This window comes from Armigeres subalbatus, chromosome 3, assembly GCF_024139115.2.
Source record: "Armigeres subalbatus isolate Guangzhou_Male chromosome 3, GZ_Asu_2, whole genome shotgun sequence".
In the NCBI taxonomy this organism is placed as follows: Eukaryota; Metazoa; Arthropoda; class Insecta; order Diptera; family Culicidae; genus Armigeres; species Armigeres subalbatus.
In genome coordinates this window covers 7,457,333-7,477,452 of record NC_085141.1, presented here as the reverse complement: position 1 = coordinate 7,477,452, position 20,120 = coordinate 7,457,333, and the positions used below count along the sequence as shown (strand labels likewise).

Sequence of the window (20,120 nt, the reverse complement as noted above, 5' to 3'; positions counted from 1 at the left end):
CTTTTCCCACGTCACGACCCAAGTCCCTGGCGTCACTTTGTGGAGCTGCCAGGGCGGAACTGTGGCAACCGTGGTGGAACTTGCGGGGATTGCACAATCCCTTAGTGTAGGTAAGGCGCCATGACCGGATGGTATTCCGAACCTGGCCATCAAAGCGGCCATTGTTGAGGCTCCCGAGATGTTCAGATCTGTCATGCAGAGATGCCTGGACGAGGGAGTCTTCCCTGAAGCATGGAAAAGGCAGAGCTTGGTCCTATTGCCAAAGGCGGGAAAACCACCGGAGGATCCGTCGGCATATAGACCAATATGCTTGCTTGATACGGCGGGGAAGGTGCTCGAGAAGATCATCCTCAACAGGTTGTTGATACGCACGGAGGGTGCGGATGGTCTATCGAGTAACCAGTCTGGCTTCCGAAAGGGTAAGTCGACCGTAGACGCTATCTTGTCGGTTACCAAATCCGCGGAGATAGCTATCCAGCGTAAGAGGAGGGGAGTTCGCTATTGTGCAGTAGTGACTCTCGACGTGAGGAATGCTTTCAATAGTGACAGTTGGGCAGCTATTGCAGATGCGCTTCTGCGTCTTGGAATTCCCGAGTACCTGTATGAGATTCTCGGAAGCTACTTCCAGAATCGAGTACTGGTATACGACACGGAGGCGGGTCGGAAGTGCGTTGACATAACTTCAGGGGTTCCGCAAGGTTCCATACTGGGTCCGGTGTTATGGAACGTCATGTACGACGGTGTCTTGAGGTTGAAGTTCCCGGTGGGCGTGGTAATCGTCGGCTTCGCTGACGATATTACGCTGGAGGTCTACGGCGAATCGATCGAAGAGGTGGAGTTGACTGCATCCCACTCGATCGCAATTGTGAAGGAGTGGATGAGTTCCAGGAAGTTAGAACTGGCTCACCACAAGACTGAGGTGGTTGTTGTTAACAACCGAAAGTCGGAGCAACAAGCGGTGATAAGGGCAGGCAACTGCACGGTCACCTCTGAACGCTCCATCAAACTCTTGGGGGTAATGATCGACGATAAGCTCACCTTTGGTAGCCACGTCAATTACGCCTGCAAGCGTGCCTCCACAGCTATAGTGGCATTGTCCCGGATGATGTCCAATAGCTCTGCGGTTTATGCCAGCAAGCGCAAGCTTCTGGCTAGCGTTGCTCTGTCCATACTGAGGTATGGGGGCCAGCTTGGGGCACGGCCCTGCGTATTAACTGCTAAAGAACGAAGCTAGAAAGTACGTATAGGCTCATGTGCCTAAGAGTTGCGAGCGCGCACCGTACCGTGTCGCACGATGCACTTTGCCTCATCACCGGTATGAGGCCTATTGACATCGTTATCGGTGAAGACATAGAGTGCTTCGAAATGCGCGGCACGAGAGGCATCCGTAGGACTGTCAGGTTGTCCTCAATGGTCAAATGGCAGCGTGCGTGGGACAGTTCCACTAAGGGTAGATGGACACTTAGGTTGATACCGGAAATAGGTACGTGGATCAAGAGGCGCCATGGGGAAATCACTTTCCACCTGACCCAGGTCCTAACAGGCCATGGTTGCTGCAGACAGTACCTTCACCGGTTCGGACACTCGGCCTCGCCCGAGTTGGCTGGAACGTCGTTTTATCAGCTATCGTCCAAATCGTCTCGGAGCTACACAGAATGTGGCACGTGGACTCGAGGAATGGCTAGTTCAGGCGCAAATAAGAGGTGGTCCAAGGGTTCGCAGTCGGCTTCATGGGTCATACCGATCCTTTTATCGAACAAGTTGCCGCGTGAAGAACAACATGGTATCGTCGCTTTCGCGGCGTCGGTCAACCGGGCGGGTTCCGAGCCCGAGGACGGAAAGGGGTCCTCGTCAAGGCTAGGGCAGGCGTAGGCACCACGTCGGCAAGTCCCTCTGTGTGCTGGCGAATAGGCCCTATCGCAGAGAGGTCAATTTGGGGTGCACGCGGCATAATCATTCTTGATACCAGTCGTGCAGAGGGAAACAGGCGCGAAGTCGACCTTCCGAGGACATAGAGCGTGGTAAGGCCACCTAGAAAGCCGGCAATGCGCTGGCACGATACCATGATGTTCTTCTAAAAAAGCTAGCCACGATGTTCGCAGCCACGCAGCTAACCTCGAGGTTGAGTTGTGCACAGGCCCCCTTTGTTACTTTCTGGTTGTACCGAAGGGACGATGGGCTTGGCAGCAATGGAAACGGTTTAGCGGGTCGGGGATGTAGTCCTTCCTCCATCGTTTGCTGTTGGAGGTGGTCCCTAACCCCGCACTTCCTGGACAACCCAGGATGTCTGTTGAGCAGATTCCCCCTCCATTGCTTAGGAAGAAAAAAAAATACGTGTCATAAACGAATTACTGTGATTTATGTATGACGAAATCTAGTCATATATGAGTTGCTACAACCAAATCGGTAAAAATTGTGCTACTCGGGATGGCTTATGCAACTTGCAACGATACTCCATTAGGCGTTGGCTCACCAAGAGGAGGCATCCCATTATCTATTATGTAATCAAGTAAGTAAATGTGAAAAATAATGGACTAATAAGGGTAAAATTAAGAGTTCGGAAAAGTGTATATCTTTTTTCAAACTCCTACAATATTACCCTCAGATAAAGACAGAGATAGGGACACTTATGGAAAAACTCCATTACTCGCATGGATGCGATTTTTCGAGTGCATACTACACATATCTTACCAAATAGATTTTGAAAAGTGGCAGGTATGAAAGATATTAAAGAAAGAGTGCTTGAAAGGAAAACAGCTTATACAGAAAAGGCTTTATGATAGCTCCAGAGCCAAGGCAATGTGGAGCACGATTAGATACAGCTGGGAACATATGTCAACGAGCGTTTTCGAATCCAAATCTGTTGAGTTAATCATTAGATGTCAACGAAAGACTAATTAATACACCGATTCTGGAACATTCTGGTTGCGATAAACTGCCAAGAGCTAATAATATTAAGTTATATTGGCAGCTGTATGAATGGTAATTATGTTTAAAATTACTGCTACGGTGCATAAAGTCCATGCTCATGCCGGGGATATAATAGTTCATTCACCAGCATCACTTGGAATCCTGACTGAAGAAGCAGCTGAGTGCCAATACAAGCACCCTAAAAAAATCGGACTCATCATGCCAGGAAAGCATCACGAAAGGAAAATTTACATGACATTTTCAGTAGTGCTATGAACAAGTCGAATCCTTTGATAAGCTCATTCAACTTACGTCACTTCAAAATTAATCTAATCTGGATTATCCAGAAGCTGTTCAAAGTATTTTAGTGACTGAAAGTTCTTGCAGTACAACAGATCCGAGTAGTGATAAAAATAGTTCTAGCACGAGACGAGCCAGTCCAGGGCTGAAAGTCTCGCTAATACAGACAAAAAAAAAGTTCTAGCAGATATTTTAATCGATCTTGAAAAGATACTTATGATTTAGTTGAGGATCTTCAGTTCATAAACATAATGAATAAATAAATGTTGTTGCAGTATACTTGTAAACCATGAAACTTTTATTACATGGAGTTCATGTAATAAAGGTTAAGAGTCTAAACTAAGAGTCTGAACTAATTGAAAAAAATCTATCGAAGACAACCAGTTACGCTTGCAGATGCAAAGGCCTGTATCCCATGAAGTCCTTGGGCGACTTAGAGCATCTGTGCGACTCAGAACAGTACACAATTTCCTAGTTTGAATACTATAGGAATGTGCCATAATAAAATACGCATCAATAGACTGCTGCAACATGTACATTACGTTCGTAAATAAAAGAGATGTATATAATGGAGATCAGAGGGCTACATTCCAGGGAGTTTGGAGACCTTAGAAGTAATCTTCTTCTTCTTCTTGGCATTACATCCCCACACTGGGACAGAGCCGCCTCGCAGCTTAGTGTTCATTAAGCACTTCCACAGTTTTTAACTGCGAGGTTTCTTAGCCAAATTACCATTTTTGCATTCGTATATCATGACGCTAGCACGATGATACTTTTATGCCCAGGGAAGTCGAGACAATTTCCAATCCGAAAATTGCCTAGACCGGCACCGGGAATCGAACCTAGCCACCCTCAGCATGGTCTTGCTTTGTAGCCGCGCGTCTTAACGCACGGCTAAGGAAGGCCCCACCTTAGAAGTAATAATGACCGACAAAGCTCTTCAGAATTGCAAATGAAAATTCTTCGTAATTTGCATGACAAATTCTTCAGGATTTTACGGAAGAATTGTTCCAAAGTTCTACAGGAAAATTTTCAGAATATCTACGGAAAATTGTTCGGAATTTCTGTTGAGTATTCTTCGAAATTTACACAGAAATTTTTTCAAAATATCCGCGAGAAACTCTAAACAGTGTTTACAGCAAACTCGTTCTAGGAAATTTCAACGGAAAGTTTTCAAGAGTTTTCCTAAGAGATTTTTCAAGATATGGATTTCAACAAAAAAGCTTCGGATTTTTACGGAAAATGATTTGGAATCTCCACGGGAAATTATACGGAATCTGCACGTGATATTTTTTTTATTCAATGGAAAATTCTTCGAAATTTCCACAGGGACTTTCCACTAAAATTCTTCAAAACTTCAACGTATTTTTTTTCAAAATTTTCACTTTTCACCAAACTTTTTGGAATTTGAATAGAACTTTTGTCGGAATTTCAAAAGTATTTCTTTGGATTTTGACGGGAATTTCTTTGTATTACCCATAATACATTCTTCGGCAATTCCATGGAAAGGGAGAAGGGTGGTTAGGTGGTCAACTGGAAGCCATTTGGCTGATAACAAGTCAAGCTGAAAGTCCTTTAGCCGAAATTTATTGGGCCGAAATGTTTGAGCGAAACGGTAATTACATCAGAAACGTTTCAGCTGAACATTTCATTTGGCCAAAGCGTTTGACTGAATAAGTCATTTGGCTGAAAATGCCGTTCGGCTGAAATGGTCATTTGACAGAAAGGGCCTTTTGGTTGAAAATGTCTAAACGGATGCAAATGCTGAACGGATAATATGGTAGAAAATGTCGACCCCTTTGGCTAAATGATGTCGGCCAAGGGATCATTTCGGCAAACGGTATTTTCGGTCAAATGATCCATAAGGCCAAACGGCTTTTTAGATCAAATAACCAGTTTGGTTAAACGACATTTTCGGTCGAATGGGTTTCGACTATAGATAGTGGAATATATAGATGAGCGAAGATAAATCCTCTGTCTCCAAACGAACTGTCAAACGTGTCTCCAAACGAGCATGACGTCACGATTTCAATGAAAATATTAAGGGCTGTGACGTCATATGGGCGTGTGCACGTACTCAGCCATGCTTTCGCTCATCTATAGATTCTACTATCTACAGTTTCGACCAAACACCATTCGACCTTCCTGCCGTCGCCCTAAAGTCATTCGGCGGAAAGCCATTTTTGTGAATGCCACTTGGCCGAATAATACGGTAAGCTGAAAGCCATCTAGCCAAATATCATTTGGCAGAATTGAACATTTGAAAATGTTATTTGGCCGATAGCATGGGGCCTTCCTTAGCCGTGCGGTAAGACGCGCGGCTACAAAGCAAGACCATGCTGAGGGTGGCTGGGTTCGATTCCCGGTGCCGGTCTAGGTAATTTTCGGATTGGAAATTGTCTCGACTTCCCTGGGCATAAAAGTATCATCGTGTTAGCCTCATGATATACGAATGCAAAAATGGTAACTTGGCTTAGAAACCTCGCAGTTAATAACTGTGGAAGTGCGTCATGAACACTAAGCTGCGAAGCGGCTCTGTCCCAGTGTGGGGATGTTATGCCAATAAGAAGAAGAAGAAGAAGAAGAAGAAGAAGATTTGACCGAGAGCAACATATAGCTGAAAGGGACATTCGGCCGAAAGAGTTGTTTGTCCCTGAGACAAGACTTGCAAAAACGTTGCTTCTTTTTGCTTGTTTTGACTTTTGGTATTCTTTTTAGTCCTGTGGTCTCAGGCTGAGACGAGACCTGCAAAGACAGCTTCTTTTTCCTTGTTTTGACACTTGTTCTTCTTTTCATCACAGTTGATCATCGATTCTCAACTGTTTCCTTGAGTGTTTCACCTAAATCCTGGGTAGAATCTTTTGAGCACAATAAAAGTGTTTGTGATTTACGGATTTGTAAACTTATTTTTATAAAGATTTTCCTATCGGAAATAAAACACGTATTCATAACAGTTCAATATTAAGCTGTCCGGCTTTTCTAGAATACTTTTCAAAGTGAAAAAGTACTCGTAAAACAAAATCATTCGGAATACTTTTTGAGGGATACCAATACTTTTACATAAAAAGGTGCTGGTTGCATCTGACAATTCGTGACAGCGCTTGCTGGTTGCATATGAAGTTACATTTTTTCCTCTTTGCAAGTCCCGTCGCAGGTCTCAGGTCCTGTGTAGGCTTTTCTTAGAACAGTAAAAATGTTTTCAATTCGCGAATTTGTAAATTTATTCGCATTTTTTTCATACCAGGATTGAAACACATGTTTATAACTGTTTAATATTGAGCTGTCCGGCTATTTTGGAATAATCCTCAAATCTTCAAAGCCGCATATGATACAATCGATCGGTACCAGCTACGGCAGCTAATGCACGAAAACGGATTTCCAGATAAACTGATACGGTTGATCAAGGCGATGGTGGATAAGGTGATGCGAGGGGTGATGTGCATAGTTCGAGTTTCAGGGACATTCTCGAGTCCCTTCGAAACGCGCAGAGGGTTACGGCAAGGTGATGGTCTTTCGTGTCTGCTATTCAACATCGCTTTGGAGGGAGTAATACGAAGGGATTGACACGAGTGGTACGATTTTCACGAAGTCCGTCCAGTTATTTGGTTTCGCCGACGACATTGATATCATGGCACGTAACTTTGAGAGGATGGAGGAAGCCTACATCAGACTGAAAAGCGAAGCCAAACGGATTCGACTGGTCATCAACACGTCGAAGACGAAGTACATGATAGGAAGAGGCTCAAAGAGAGGTTGTCAGCGACTGCAACCAGGGATGTTGCGACGTTATCGGCCGTACCTGCCGGAGAGAAGGGCCAAATGTCAGCGACTGCAACCAGGGATGTTGCGACGTTATCGGCCGTACCTGCCGGAGAGAAGGGCCAAATGTCAGCGACTGCAACCAGGGATGTTGTGACGTTATCGGCCGTACCTGTGCTTCTATATTCCGCTTTTGGAATCAAATAAAGTAGGCGATGATCAAGGGGAGTGATGGAAATTTTGATAAAAACAGCAGGGTAAAAACTTGATAAATAGTATTTCTTTTATTTGCGGTTTGAAAAATAATAACAATTTGATTTGTTGCTTTTTCTGTTTCTTAGCTTCTCAGGTGGTTGATTTTTGTTTCACAGTTGGTTGTTTCTCATTGGCGATCCAATCTTGAATGAACTCTTGCTCTGGATGTCACGGCTTTTATAGCGCCGCTCCGGTTGACAGGACATAAACAAGGGCCTACTTGATCATCTCGGCTACCCGTGACTACTTTGATTGCATGTTATTTCCAACATTCTCCGGGGCGGCAACATAATTTGCTTTGAGTAGTATAATTTTACTTATTGGTCTGGTGAACACTGATCTTGAAGTTCGTACTACAACTGTTCGGACTTTTCCATCAAGTCCTCGTATCACGTTCTCAATCAAACCCTTTGGCCAGCATCCACGATTCATGTTTTCGTCTATAATCATAACAAAATCTCCTGTTCTGTATTTATGATAGTTACGATTATCCTGCCACTTGTGCCTTTTCAACAACTCAGGTCGGTACGCGGAAACCCATTTTCGCCAAAACCTATCGGCATAAATCTGAGCGTGTTTGTAAGCTGATCTGGAATTTAATTCACTTTCATGAAAATCATGATCGTACTGCATAAAGTTATTACGTCCAAGGAGTAGCATATTCGGTGTTATTGGTTCAGGATCTTGAGGGTTGTCGGAAGTGTTAGTCAACGGTCGATTATTCACAATGTTCATTACTTCACATAGTGTTGTTCTGAGTACCTTGACAGTTCGCACTAGTCGTTCCCAACAACCTCCAAAGTGTGGAGCACCGGGTGGTATAAACTGCCATTCAATCCCTCTAACGCTCAGTGTCTCTTCAATAGTTGGTTGATGTAATTCTTGTACCAGCTTTTTTAGTTCTTTATTTGCGCCAGTAAAATTCCATTATCTGTTAGAATCTTCTTAGGAACACCGCGGAATGCTATAAAACACCTTATTGCCATAATACAACAGTTGGTATCCAAAGATGGCACTGTTTCTAAATGAATGGCTCGACTGGTCATACATGTGAAGAGCACGATCCAACGTTTTTCAAGACGGCGTCCTATTTTAACTATCAATGGCCCAAAATAGTCTATTCCCGTATAATTAAATGGAAACACGAACGGAGTAGTTCGAATTGGTGGCAAATTACCCATTTGCGCTGTATTTGTTTTTGCTCTAAGTTCACGACATCGAACGCAGGATTTCGCCAGTTTCTTGACTTGTGATTTTAGTTTCAAAATTCTATCACAGAGAAACAGACGTCTCACTTAGAACAAAATGCAATCAAAATCGTCGTCACGAAAACATTACCGCTCAATGCTAAAAGCACTCTAGGTGGACAAGCGGCAACCAGGTGGCGGTAGTGAGCAAACGTCAAACACAAGCAAAACCGATTGAAGCGCCATCGGTGGCCGATCGACCACCTACAAAAAATTGAATCCACCGTTAAAAAGATGAACGATGATACATGTGTAGAGTGAGACGTCTGTTTCTCTGTGATTCTATATTGCTGCTGCATGTTGCTCACCACTATTTCCACACCTTGATGTCCATTAGCTATGAGGTACATCCGAATCAATAACTCCGTGAAACTATGATTGTCTGGTAATATAATAGGATTGTTGACGTCAAATTGTCTACCCTCTTCTTGGATTCGACCTTGCATTCGAATAACTCCGTCACATAAAAAAGGAGAGTAGGCACGTAGATGACTTGATACTTTCACGAATTTATTCATCTTCAAATCCTGCATTTCTTCCGTGAATACTTCTTGTTGGACTTTCTTATACCACGCTTTACGTGCTTCATCCATGTCGTGAAAATCAATGCTTAATTTTTCAGGTTTTTCTTTTTTTTGGTAGTGCTAATATTTTCCTCATTTTTAAATAATATGCTGTAGTTCTGATGAGTCGATGATAATCAGAAAATCTTCGGATGTCTGGTAACTTCACTGATACTTCTGATGATACGTGAAAACAACTTTCAGATTGAACAACCATTTCTACCAGGAAATTTACTTGTTCCGCAGGCGACAAAGGAACATCTTCTTCAATCGGCCATGATTCACGATCTAGGTATAAGAAATCTGGACCCTTCATCCAATCGTTCATATTTTCAAATCTTGATGATTTCGTCGCATGATCTGCAGTATTGAGATGTGATGGAATCCAATGCCACATTCCTGAATGATGTCCATTATCTTTGATTGCTGTCACTCGAGATCCAATAAAAGCTGTCAATTTCTCTTTCGTCTTCAACCAGCTTAAACAAATTCTTGAATCAGTCCACAAATGAATAGATGTGATTTCAACATGCAGTTCTTCTTGTACAGTTTTTGACATCTGACTAGCCAACACATAACCTTGTAGTTCTAGTCTAGGAATCGTTCGAGATTTCAATGGAGCTACTCTGGACTTGGCAAATACTTGACAAACATGTGATTTTTTGTTGAACCAATGAACCATGTAAATCACACATGCAAATGCTTTGTCACTTGCATCGCAAAAGGCATGAATTTCAATGCTACCAAACGAGGGAAGTCCAGGAAAGTAATATCTTGGTATTCTAATCTCATTCAATCTTGTTGTTTCATTCAGCCACTCCTTCCATCTTGAAAAAATACTATCAGGAAGAAGATCGTCCCATTCAGTCTGTAAACGCCATAACTCCTGGAACATGATCTTGAGATGAATTGTTATCGGGCTTAACACGTTCAACGGATCGAATATTCCCATCATAAATTTCAGTAATTCTCGTTTTGTAGGAATCTTATTGCCCGATCGCAGCTCGGTATCTAGTTGTGGAAAATTCAATGGAAATACAAATTCATCGGTGTCAAGATTCCAACATAGTCCAAGAATACGAACGGTCCTTAATTCTCCTATATCTGCTCGCAAAGAGTGATCAATTGATTCAACTACTGCTTTCGAGTTGGAAGTAAATTTGACTAGCTTGAAACCACCATAATCATGAGCCATGATCACCTTTTGAATTATTATAATTGCTGCCTCTTCTGTATCTTCGCGATCGAAATAATCATCGACGTAGTGTTGGTCCACGATTGCCCGTTGTACACCAGGTAGACGTTCTTCTAACTCATGAGCATTGAAATTCTTGATGAATTGGGCTATTGAAGGTGAGGATACAGCTCCAAAAATCATAGCTACCATTCCATAAACTTCAGGAGGGTCAGTACGATTCATTCCCCGTCAAAAAAATCGTTGGGAGTCTTGATCCTGTACACGAATAAGTACTTGACGAAACATTTCTTTGAGTCCGCTGTAAAAGTAATCTTCTTTTTACGACCTCGTATCAGAACAACGATTAACGGGGGAATAAAATCTGGACCTTTCAACAACAAATCATTCAAAGAAAATCCATTTGACTTAGCCTTCGCATCCATCACTAATCGAAACTTATTCGCACTTTGTACACTGAAATGCGGTAGGTACCATGTTTTGAAGATTCTTCTAGTTCATCTGGATTCAGCCTTCTTGCATCTTTTATCGACATAATCTTGCATCTTCTGACAGTATTGATTAGCAAACTTCGGATCCGAATCCATTTTCTTCTCCATTATTTGTAATCGACGGAGGGCTTGAGCTTGCTGTCAGGGAATTTAAAGTTGTTGAACTTGTACAGTTGACCAATTTCGAAACGATCGCCACAACGTTTCAGAGATCTTCTCATGATGTCTAAAGCTCGTTCATCCTCATCGGAGATTTTAGGATCTTGACGAGTGATTCCGAAATCTTCAATTTTGTAAATTTGTTTTATCAAAGATGTTAGTTCGTTGTCTTCATTATTTGAACATAGAAAAGCATGTAATTGTTCCTCGGGTTTGTAAACATTTGGATCAATTTCACCATGAATAGTCCATCCGAGATGACACCGGGTGAGTTGCAAACCATTGATAGAATATTGAATGGTTTTCAGTGGAACTATCAAACCAGCATTGTTTGATCCGATCAATAGAGCCGGCGAAGCATCCTTAATAGCAATCAGTTTGTCTTCATCGAGTAATGGATAGAGGCTTTTGATATAGTCCACGTTTAATTTCACAGTTGGCAAGTTGATATTCTTAATTGTCCGAATGTTATTCACATCATACCATTTCGCATCATCAGCTTGTCCAATAATTTGTAGTTTCAGGATCATTGATTCATCATCTCTGCGGGATATTCCATTCATCCAACGGTACGAAACTGGTTGAATTTGTCCAGATAGGCCCAATTTTATAGCAAGCGATGTATCCATCATTGAGATAGAGGATCCTTCATCAAACAGAGCGAATACGTAGTGGATTTTTCCCTGACTACGAATTCGAACCTTGCAGACACGAAGCAGAGTGTTAGAGTTTTTTGAATTAACGTTACACAAATCTTCAGGAGGTACAGGTCTTCTTTCACGGTTATAAAATGAATTCTTCGGTATTTCGTCGGTGTGTACTAACTCATGATGGTTCTTTCCACAGATTGTACAAGTTTTTCTAGATTTGCAGCTTCTCCGGTTGTGATCAGTTTCCAAGCACACAACACAAACCTTACAATTCCTTGCGATCGTACGACGTTGCTCAACAGAAGATCTGGCGAATTTGACGCATTTTGCTAAGCTTTTGTGATCAGAAGAACCGCATACAGGACATTTTTGAATAAATTCCTCATTGCCACGAGAGTTGATATTGAGAACAGGTTGCCTTGGTTTTGAGCTCAGCATTTGCCTCTTGTTAAAAGTTAGAGAGTTGATACTGGCAAGTTGATTCTCCATTTCATCCTCCAACCGGCAGATCCGGCTCGTAGGACCAAATGTCAGCGACTGCAACCAAGGATGTTGCGACGTTATCAGCCGTACCTGCGGAGAGAAGGGCCAAATGTCAGTATCTGCAACCAGGGATGTTGCGACGTTATCGGCCGTACCTGCCGGAGAGAAGGGCCAAATGTCAGCGACTGCAACCAGGGATGTTGCGACGTTATCGGCCGTACCTGTGCTTCTATATTCCGCTTTTGGAATCAAATAAAGCAGGCGATGATCAAGGGAAGTGATGGAAATTTTGATAAAAACAGCAGGGTAAAAACTTGATAAATAGTAGGGTATCTGTTCCATTATCAATAACATGCTTCTATACCAATAACATTCGCAAAAGAGCCAATTTAGGCTCAATTTGTGTCGTGTTTTGTTGTTATCCGGTGTGCTCACTGCTGGAAAAAATCGCAAAAATGTGAAAGAAAATAATTTGCGAACCAATTCTTTGTTGTCGAATGGTATTGATTTGGGTACATGGTATGAATTCAAGGAGCAGTTCCCCTATTTCTTTTATTTGCGATTTGAAAAATAATAACAATTTGATTTGTTGTTTTTTCTGTTTCTTAGCTTCTCAGTTGGTTGATTTTTGTTTCACAGTTGGTTGTTTCTCATTGGCGATCCAATCTTGAATGAACTCTTGCTCTGGATGTCACGGCTTTTATAGCGCCGCTCCGGTTGACAGGACATAATCATCTCGGCTACCCGTGACTACTTTGATTGCATGTTATTTCCAACAGAGGTCAATGCAAGCCACCCACAACGAGTTTCTATCGGTGGTGACGAAATCGAGGTGCGTACTTACTTTGGACTCCGCAAGACGCTCCGATCGAATCTTCAGAACGCTTATTAGACCGGTAGTTCTCTACGGACACGAGACACGACGGAATAAACCGTAAAGTTAACTGTATCCAAAAATTTGTATATTAAAATAGTGAAAGTGACTAGTTGATTTATCTAGATCGAGAGGTGCACCAAGTAGAAGAAGTTGCCCTAAAGTAAGAATCCGCAGTGCGGTTAATAGTGAAACAGTAGTGTTCTTTGTATAATTTATTGTACTTATTGTATGTAGATCCATTGTGTAAGTGTAACAAGCATCTCGAGGAACAAAGAAACAATTGTAGTTCATTAAGAAGAACAAGAAGAAAAAAGGTAAATTATTATTTGTACTTGCGGTTGTGGAGTTAAGATAATACCAGTGACGTCACCAGGGAACTAATGCTAGGGGTAGGTCCAGCAAGTGGGCCTTTTTTCTGTGTTTTTTTTGCTTTTCTCGAATAGCAGAGCCAGGGCAAGGTAGTACGGTGGTGCGTAAGGCCGATTCCCAGTGGTTCCCGAACTAGTTACAGTCCGGCATCAACTCGTTTGTCGAGCAGTGCTTTTGGTGAATGCCAGCGTAATCGGTGGATATTATTTGGAGTCAGGGATCGCCCCGCATTCCCGACGAAATCGTCAAGCCATCTGACGTCTTTCGGCCATCGCCATCGTCGCCGGAGACGCGAAGTTAAGCACGCCATCGCCACGCCATCGCACACCTATCGGCCATCGCCATCGTCGCCGAAGACGCGTTTGCAAACCACGCCATCGCCCACCTTTCTGCCATCGCCATCGTCGCCGAAGACGCGTTTGCAAACCACGCCATCGCCCACCTTTCTGCCACCACCATCGTCGCCGAAGACGCTATCGCGAGCAAGCACGTCACCGGTCGAGCCCTAGAACAGCCATCGCCACCACACCACCATCTATCGCTAACATCGCATGTACCGAGATCGCACCCGTGTCAACGTCCAGAACCTCGAGTGGCCATCGCTATTGTTCATCTGAGTTCAACCACCGACATCGCCAAGTGGGTTCACGATTCCGCCAGTGCCGGCGGTTAGCTTTCAGCAGTCATCGTGGGTCAAGTCTACGCAACGTCGATCATCGCACGCTCATCAAGAACCGGTGGCGAACGGTGGTTCTCAACTACCATCAGACGGCCCGCGACGAACCGCACGGTAGGACCTCCGTCGATGCATCGTGGCACTGAGAGAAAATCATCCGGACTGAGAGAGAATGTCAAGAAAAACCACAAGTACCCTACCCTTAAATGACGTCACTATGAAAACTTTAAATAAATTAGCATGCTAAGATGAAGTACGGTGTCGAGTACATTAATTGAGAGCTAGGCCTTGATTGATTAGTCTTTTTCACTATATTTTGTAATTTCACCTCGTTTTCGGGCTCACAAAGGAGCCGCCAGTCCTCGCTTGTTGGGATCCAGGGTGAATACACTGCTTGATCAGCTTTTGAGCATATTGAATACGACCCAGTTTGCCGATCGTCCCACCATAGCACGCCGGTGGGCACGTGTCGTGATACACACGTGCGTGTATAACTCCTGCTGCAGGTAAGTTCGGTTGTGGGTGTGTCAGTCCCGGATAAAACAGTACCATAGGCTCAATAGTGTAAACAATTGGATTACCATATGCTCTACGGTATACAATAGGATATATTGTGTTTTGATGGTTGCACATATTGTATCAACACCGTGGATATAATACGTCAACATAGTTCTCTAATGTAACAGTACTTGCAATTGTTTTTGGATCATTTTAGTACATAAGTTTTAATAAAATTTAATTGATAACTGATGAAAACTTTATTCAAAATGCTAAACAATATTTACGACATTGCGTAAAAAATGCATTATTTTCCTCAAAATTTCATTATTGAACGATAAAGCCGTCATAATTAAGAAATCCAATATCGTATTGTTTTACTATAAAAATACAATTAAATCTAATGTAACTCGAACGGGTTTCTTCGGATATTTCAACAATATAATTACGATACACTCTATTGTTTGACAAAAAAAGTGTATGAAAAAATCTCAGATTTTGTATAGTTACGATACTTAACAACCCGTACGTTCTAATGCGAAAACTTCATTTCCAATTAATTGAATGGTTCATAACAATACATTCTAATGTATTTCTATTATTTCATCTACAGTATAATCTAAGGTCAATTTATTGTTTTTGATAGTAATGTTACAATAAATTGTATTGTTTTTCTATAATATTTTTTATTCGGGGTGGCAAGAGAAGGTAAACGACCCTGTTTTTGTCTCCCCATCCTAGCTTCAGTGTAGCTAGCGGGTAACAATGGTACGTGGTGGAGGCGAATGATGAGTTGCATCAGCTGTTGGGAGAACCATCCATCGGTTACGTTGCGAAAATCGAAAGACTGCAGTGGGCCGGGCACGTAGCTAGAATGTCGGGCAGTAATCCAGTGAAAATGGTTCAACAATCCGACGGAAACAAGAAGGCGAGGTGCACAGCGGGCAAGGTGGATCGATCAGGTGGAGGACGATTTGCGAACCTTCCGCAGAATGCGTGGTTCGCGAAGTGCAGCCATGAACCGAGCTAAATGGAGAAGACTTTTATGTGCAGCACAGGCCACTCCGGCCGTAGTCTGGTAATAAATAAACGTAACTTTGAGAGGATGGAGGAAGCCTACATCAGACTGAAAAGCGAAAAGCTTGGGTAAACCCAGGCTGTGACGGGACTTGCAAAGAGGAAAAAATGTAACTTCATCTGCAACCAGCAAGCGCTGTCACGAATTGTCAGATGCAACCAGCACCTTTTTGTACGAAAGTATTGGTATCCCTCGAAAAGTATTCCGAATGATTTTATTTTACGAGTACTTTTTCACTTTGAAAAGTATTCTACAATAGCCGGACAGATTATTATTGAACAGTTATAAATACATGTTTTATTTCCGATAGGAAAATCTTTATAAAAATAAGTTTACAAGTTCGTAAATTGCAAACACGTTTATTGTGCTCAGAAGATTCTACCCGGGATTTAGGTGAAACACTCAAGGAAACAGTTGAGAATTGATGATCAACTGTGATGAAAAGAAGAACAAGTGTCAAAACAAGGAAAAAGAAAGCCGTCTTTGCAGGTCTCGTCTCAGGTCTCAGGGTAAACTCCTTCGACCCCTTATCATAAGAAAAATTGATACGCGTCAGTATTCAATGTATCTATTTGATTTATTTCCACCCGTTAATTGTATTGTGCTCCAATAAAATGACTTTTGATATCGTTATCATTTTCCAATGCTCTTATAGATGAGTAAAATAGCATATGCTATTTATCAATTGATAAAGCATTCACCGAGCGCTCTACCACATGCCGGCGAAATATTTAAAAACTATCGAATTTTTTTTTTCCTAAAGTTTTCTGGCGCTTATTTTGAGCTGAGATTGTTCCTACAATAACTTCAATTAAATAAAATTTAATAAATTTGATACGATATTTTGATCTCAACAGTACAAATTGACAGAATGGTCACCCTGTTCGAAGAAACCATTATAATTGTTGCGCGACACTAGTGCAACAGTGAAATGTGTTGCACAGCTGTTCCTGTGCTTGAGATAAATACAAACAAAGCAATGTGACATTTCTTATCAATTAATTTTGTTTTCATTCAACTTGGTACAACAGCTGTTACTGATCTCGATCTCAGTATTTCGGTGATGAATTCGACTATTTTCCCGCGATTATTCTACCAACAAGTTCGAAACTACACCTACAAACCAGTGAAAAGAGTGTCCCTGCCTCCTGCCAGCACACTGCCCCACAAACCGGACCCCAAGGTATATTCATCGCTTCAACATGATCTCAAATCGCGGATCCTGGCAACAGGCCCAATTCCGGTGGCGGCTTACATGAAACAGGTCCTCACCAATCCGTCCGCGGGCTACTACATGACCAGTGGGGACGTTTTCGGGAGCAAAGGAGATTTCATCACTTCGCCGGAAATCGGGCAAATTTTTGGGGAGATGATTGCCGCGTGGTGTGTGAATGAATGGTCCAAGTTCGGCCGACCGGCGCCGTTTCAGTTAGTTGAATTGGGACCCGGCAAGGGAACCATGATGCGGGATGTGCTGCGAGTATTTGATCAGCTAAAAGTTAGTCGAGGGCTGGCTGTGCAGATGGTCGAGATGAGTGAGCATTTGAGCCAGGTTCAAGCGGATCTTTTGTGTAAAAGCAGTACGGTGTTTACGGACAAGCCTTATTACCGATCTGGCGTCACGGCAAACGGCACAAGGATCTATTGGTATCGGCAGTTGGATGATGTTCCTGACGGATTTGCAATCGTTCTAGCACACGAGTTTTTCGATGCGCTACCTATTCATAAATTTATAAAGCAAAATAATGTATGGAAGGAAGTGCTGATTGATGTTGAACCTAAAAGCGATAATAAGTTCAGATTTATTGTATCCAAGTCGGAAACGCCGATGTTAAGATTGTTCTTGAACAACTATGCAGATTTGGTCGAAGGAAGAACTCACATAGAAGTGTCCTTTGATACAGAGGCTATCATCCGGCAAATTGGTACCCGATTTGAGGCCAATGGTGGATTTGGTCTCGTGGTAGATTATGGTCATCTGGGAGACAAAGGAGATACATTTCGGGCGTTTAAAAATCACAAATTGCACGACCCATTGATGGAGCCGGGAAGTGCTGATCTAACAGCGGATGTAGATTTCAGGCTGCTGAATCGGTTTTGTGAGGATACGGCACAAATTACAACCATTGGACCGACCAGCCAGAGGGAATTTTTGGAGGCAGCTGGGGCACAGGAACGACTGAATATTTTGGTGAGTAGTAACACCATTAGCGAGGAAGATAGAGGTCGGCTATCTGATGGGCTAAAAATGTTGATCGATCCGGAGCAGATGGGAGAAAGATTCAAGTTTTTTGGGCTTTACCCGAAAGCGTTGGAAAGTTTTATCAAGCAGCAGTCATAAAATAAGTTAAAAATAAAAGGCTTACCAAGATTTTGGAAATATGATTATTTCATTCAGGAAAGAACATCCTTGATATAATTTTGTCGGAAAATTCAGTCTAAAGGAAAATTAGTACATATTATGAAATAACAACAAGGTTATTTTGATTAATAAGATGAGTATGTTACTTCTGCATGATATATCAAACGCATTGTACAATTAGATCATCCTCTAAACTTAAGCGTACATTTTCATGATATAGGGGGAATGACGGCTTTGGCAGGTTTTGTTCTATTGTTGGCAGGGTTTTTTTTATGACTGACTAAAATTTGGCCTAAGCATTCTTTGCATATCAAAGAATATTGTGGCCGAATTTCATAAAATTTGGTCGACAAAAACCCCCCTGCCAATAATAGAACAAAACCTGCCAAAGCCGTCTTTCCCCCTAATAAAAGCGAAAGTTTAAATTTTATAGTGCTGTAATACTAATGACACACTGGTGGTATTCGTACCATGGTACAAGTTGTACCACTAGTGTGTCACCTTGTACCATGCTGGTACAACGTGGAAAACCATGGTACAATATGTACTAGGGTATATAACCGTGGTACTTGTACCACAAGTGTGTCTTTAGTATAAGGATGCAGTACGCATGAAGATAAAACTAGGGATCATTATAGGATCCCTAGATAAAACTACCGTGAAGGCACCGTAATCATCCTTTTGAAAAAAAATATCGCCAAATGGATTGGCTAAATATTCATAACAAGTTTGCTACTATTATAGAATGTATACAAAATATGAAACTTCGAAATATAAGTTTATTTTTTAGTTTTATTACCTGTTTTTATGTCAGGGCTGTTACAACAGTAGCGGTTTTCGCGGATTTGCTCTCCCAGTCGCAAAAATCGCGGTTGTTGAAATTGTGTCGCGAAAATCGCGGATTTATATTTACGCTCTCTATTGTTTAATTCACACGATATTTGATCAGGGACGCCGAATTGTGTTTAGAAGTGAGTCTTTGTTTTTAATATTTTGGACAGTGGCTCCCATGAATGTTTTTGCGAAAATCGCGAATTATTATTACAATTTGGGGAATGACACTTTGTATATTTTGCTCCCAAAGGGTGTTATTGTCCGGATCAAACGCATTGAAATTCGCTCCTGGGAACGCCGGAACTGAGCTAAAGTATGCGGTTTGTCGCACGTAATCATGCTGGTTATTATCAACTCTGTCCATTCGGTTGAGCGATAGAGAGAGAGGTTCTTCATCTCTCTGACCTTCTATTGAATCCCAGGTCTGCTCCATATAGTGATTCCCAGTACTCCAAGCTGCTTATTTGAACTATTTGCTAATCTAGTCCTTTGTGGTGTCATAGTTCTATTACCATCATTGCTTACCAAAGAATAGCTTGAGAGCAAATCGATGGTGGTTGGTTGTTGTGCAATCGTCTAATTTTTATAACTCAGGTTGATATCTAAAATGTCTTGTTTTAAGGGTTCTCTTTCTAAAAGATTGTAAATTAAGAACACTAGGATATAGGCGGACAACGGACATGAATAGGAACATGGAACGTTTTAACCCTAGCCCAGCAGGGTAAATTGGCACAACTTGCCAATGAGGCACGCCGCATGAAGCTGGAGATCCTGGGACTGAGTGAAGTCCGTTGGCCAAACTTTGGAGAACACAGAACGCCGTCGGGACAAGTTCTGCTATACTCTGGTTTACGAGGTGAACACGCTCCCCGGCATCGCGGAGTTGACTTCCTACTAAGCGCTCAGGCACACTCTGCGCTTATGAAGTGGGAACCTATAAGTGAAAGGATAATCGTTGCCAGATTTAGAACACGGGTCCGAAACCTTACTATAATCCAATGTTATGCGCCAACCGATGCTGCCGATCTGCAAGACAAAGAGAACTTCTACAGTCAACTCAATGCCGTCGTAGGTAGAATTCCGAAGGGTGATATCAAGATCTGTTTGGGCGACTTTAATGCGAAGATCGGATCCGACAACTCGAACCATGAGCGCATTATGGGACGCTATGGTCTCGGAGAAATGAGCGAAAACGGAGAGCTGTTCGCAGAATTTTGTGGTAATAACGACATGGTGATCGGGGGATCGCTCTTCCCTCATCGACCGGTTCACAAGGTCACGTGGGTCTCCCGTGACGGCTTTCTTCTTCTTCTTATTGGCATTACATCCCCACACTGGGACAGAGCCGCCTCGCAGCTTAGTGTTCATTAAGCACTTCCACAGTTATTAACTGCGAGGTTTCAAAGCCAGGATA

The 20,120-nt window shown here is 42.4% G+C and overlaps 1 protein-coding gene across 1 annotated transcript; it reads left to right on the top strand.

Moving 5' to 3' along the window:
- Window positions 1-16,512: 16,512 nt before the first annotated feature.
- On the top strand, window positions 16,513-17,890 carry LOC134227781 (protein arginine methyltransferase NDUFAF7 homolog, mitochondrial-like). The gene has a single exon (XM_062709462.1). It carries the CDS (start codon window positions 16,574-16,576, stop codon window positions 17,849-17,851), a length of 1,278 nt encoding a protein of 425 aa, XP_062565446.1. The 5' UTR covers window positions 16,513-16,573; the 3' UTR covers window positions 17,852-17,890.
- The last annotated feature ends 2,230 nt before the right edge of the window (window positions 17,891-20,120 follow it).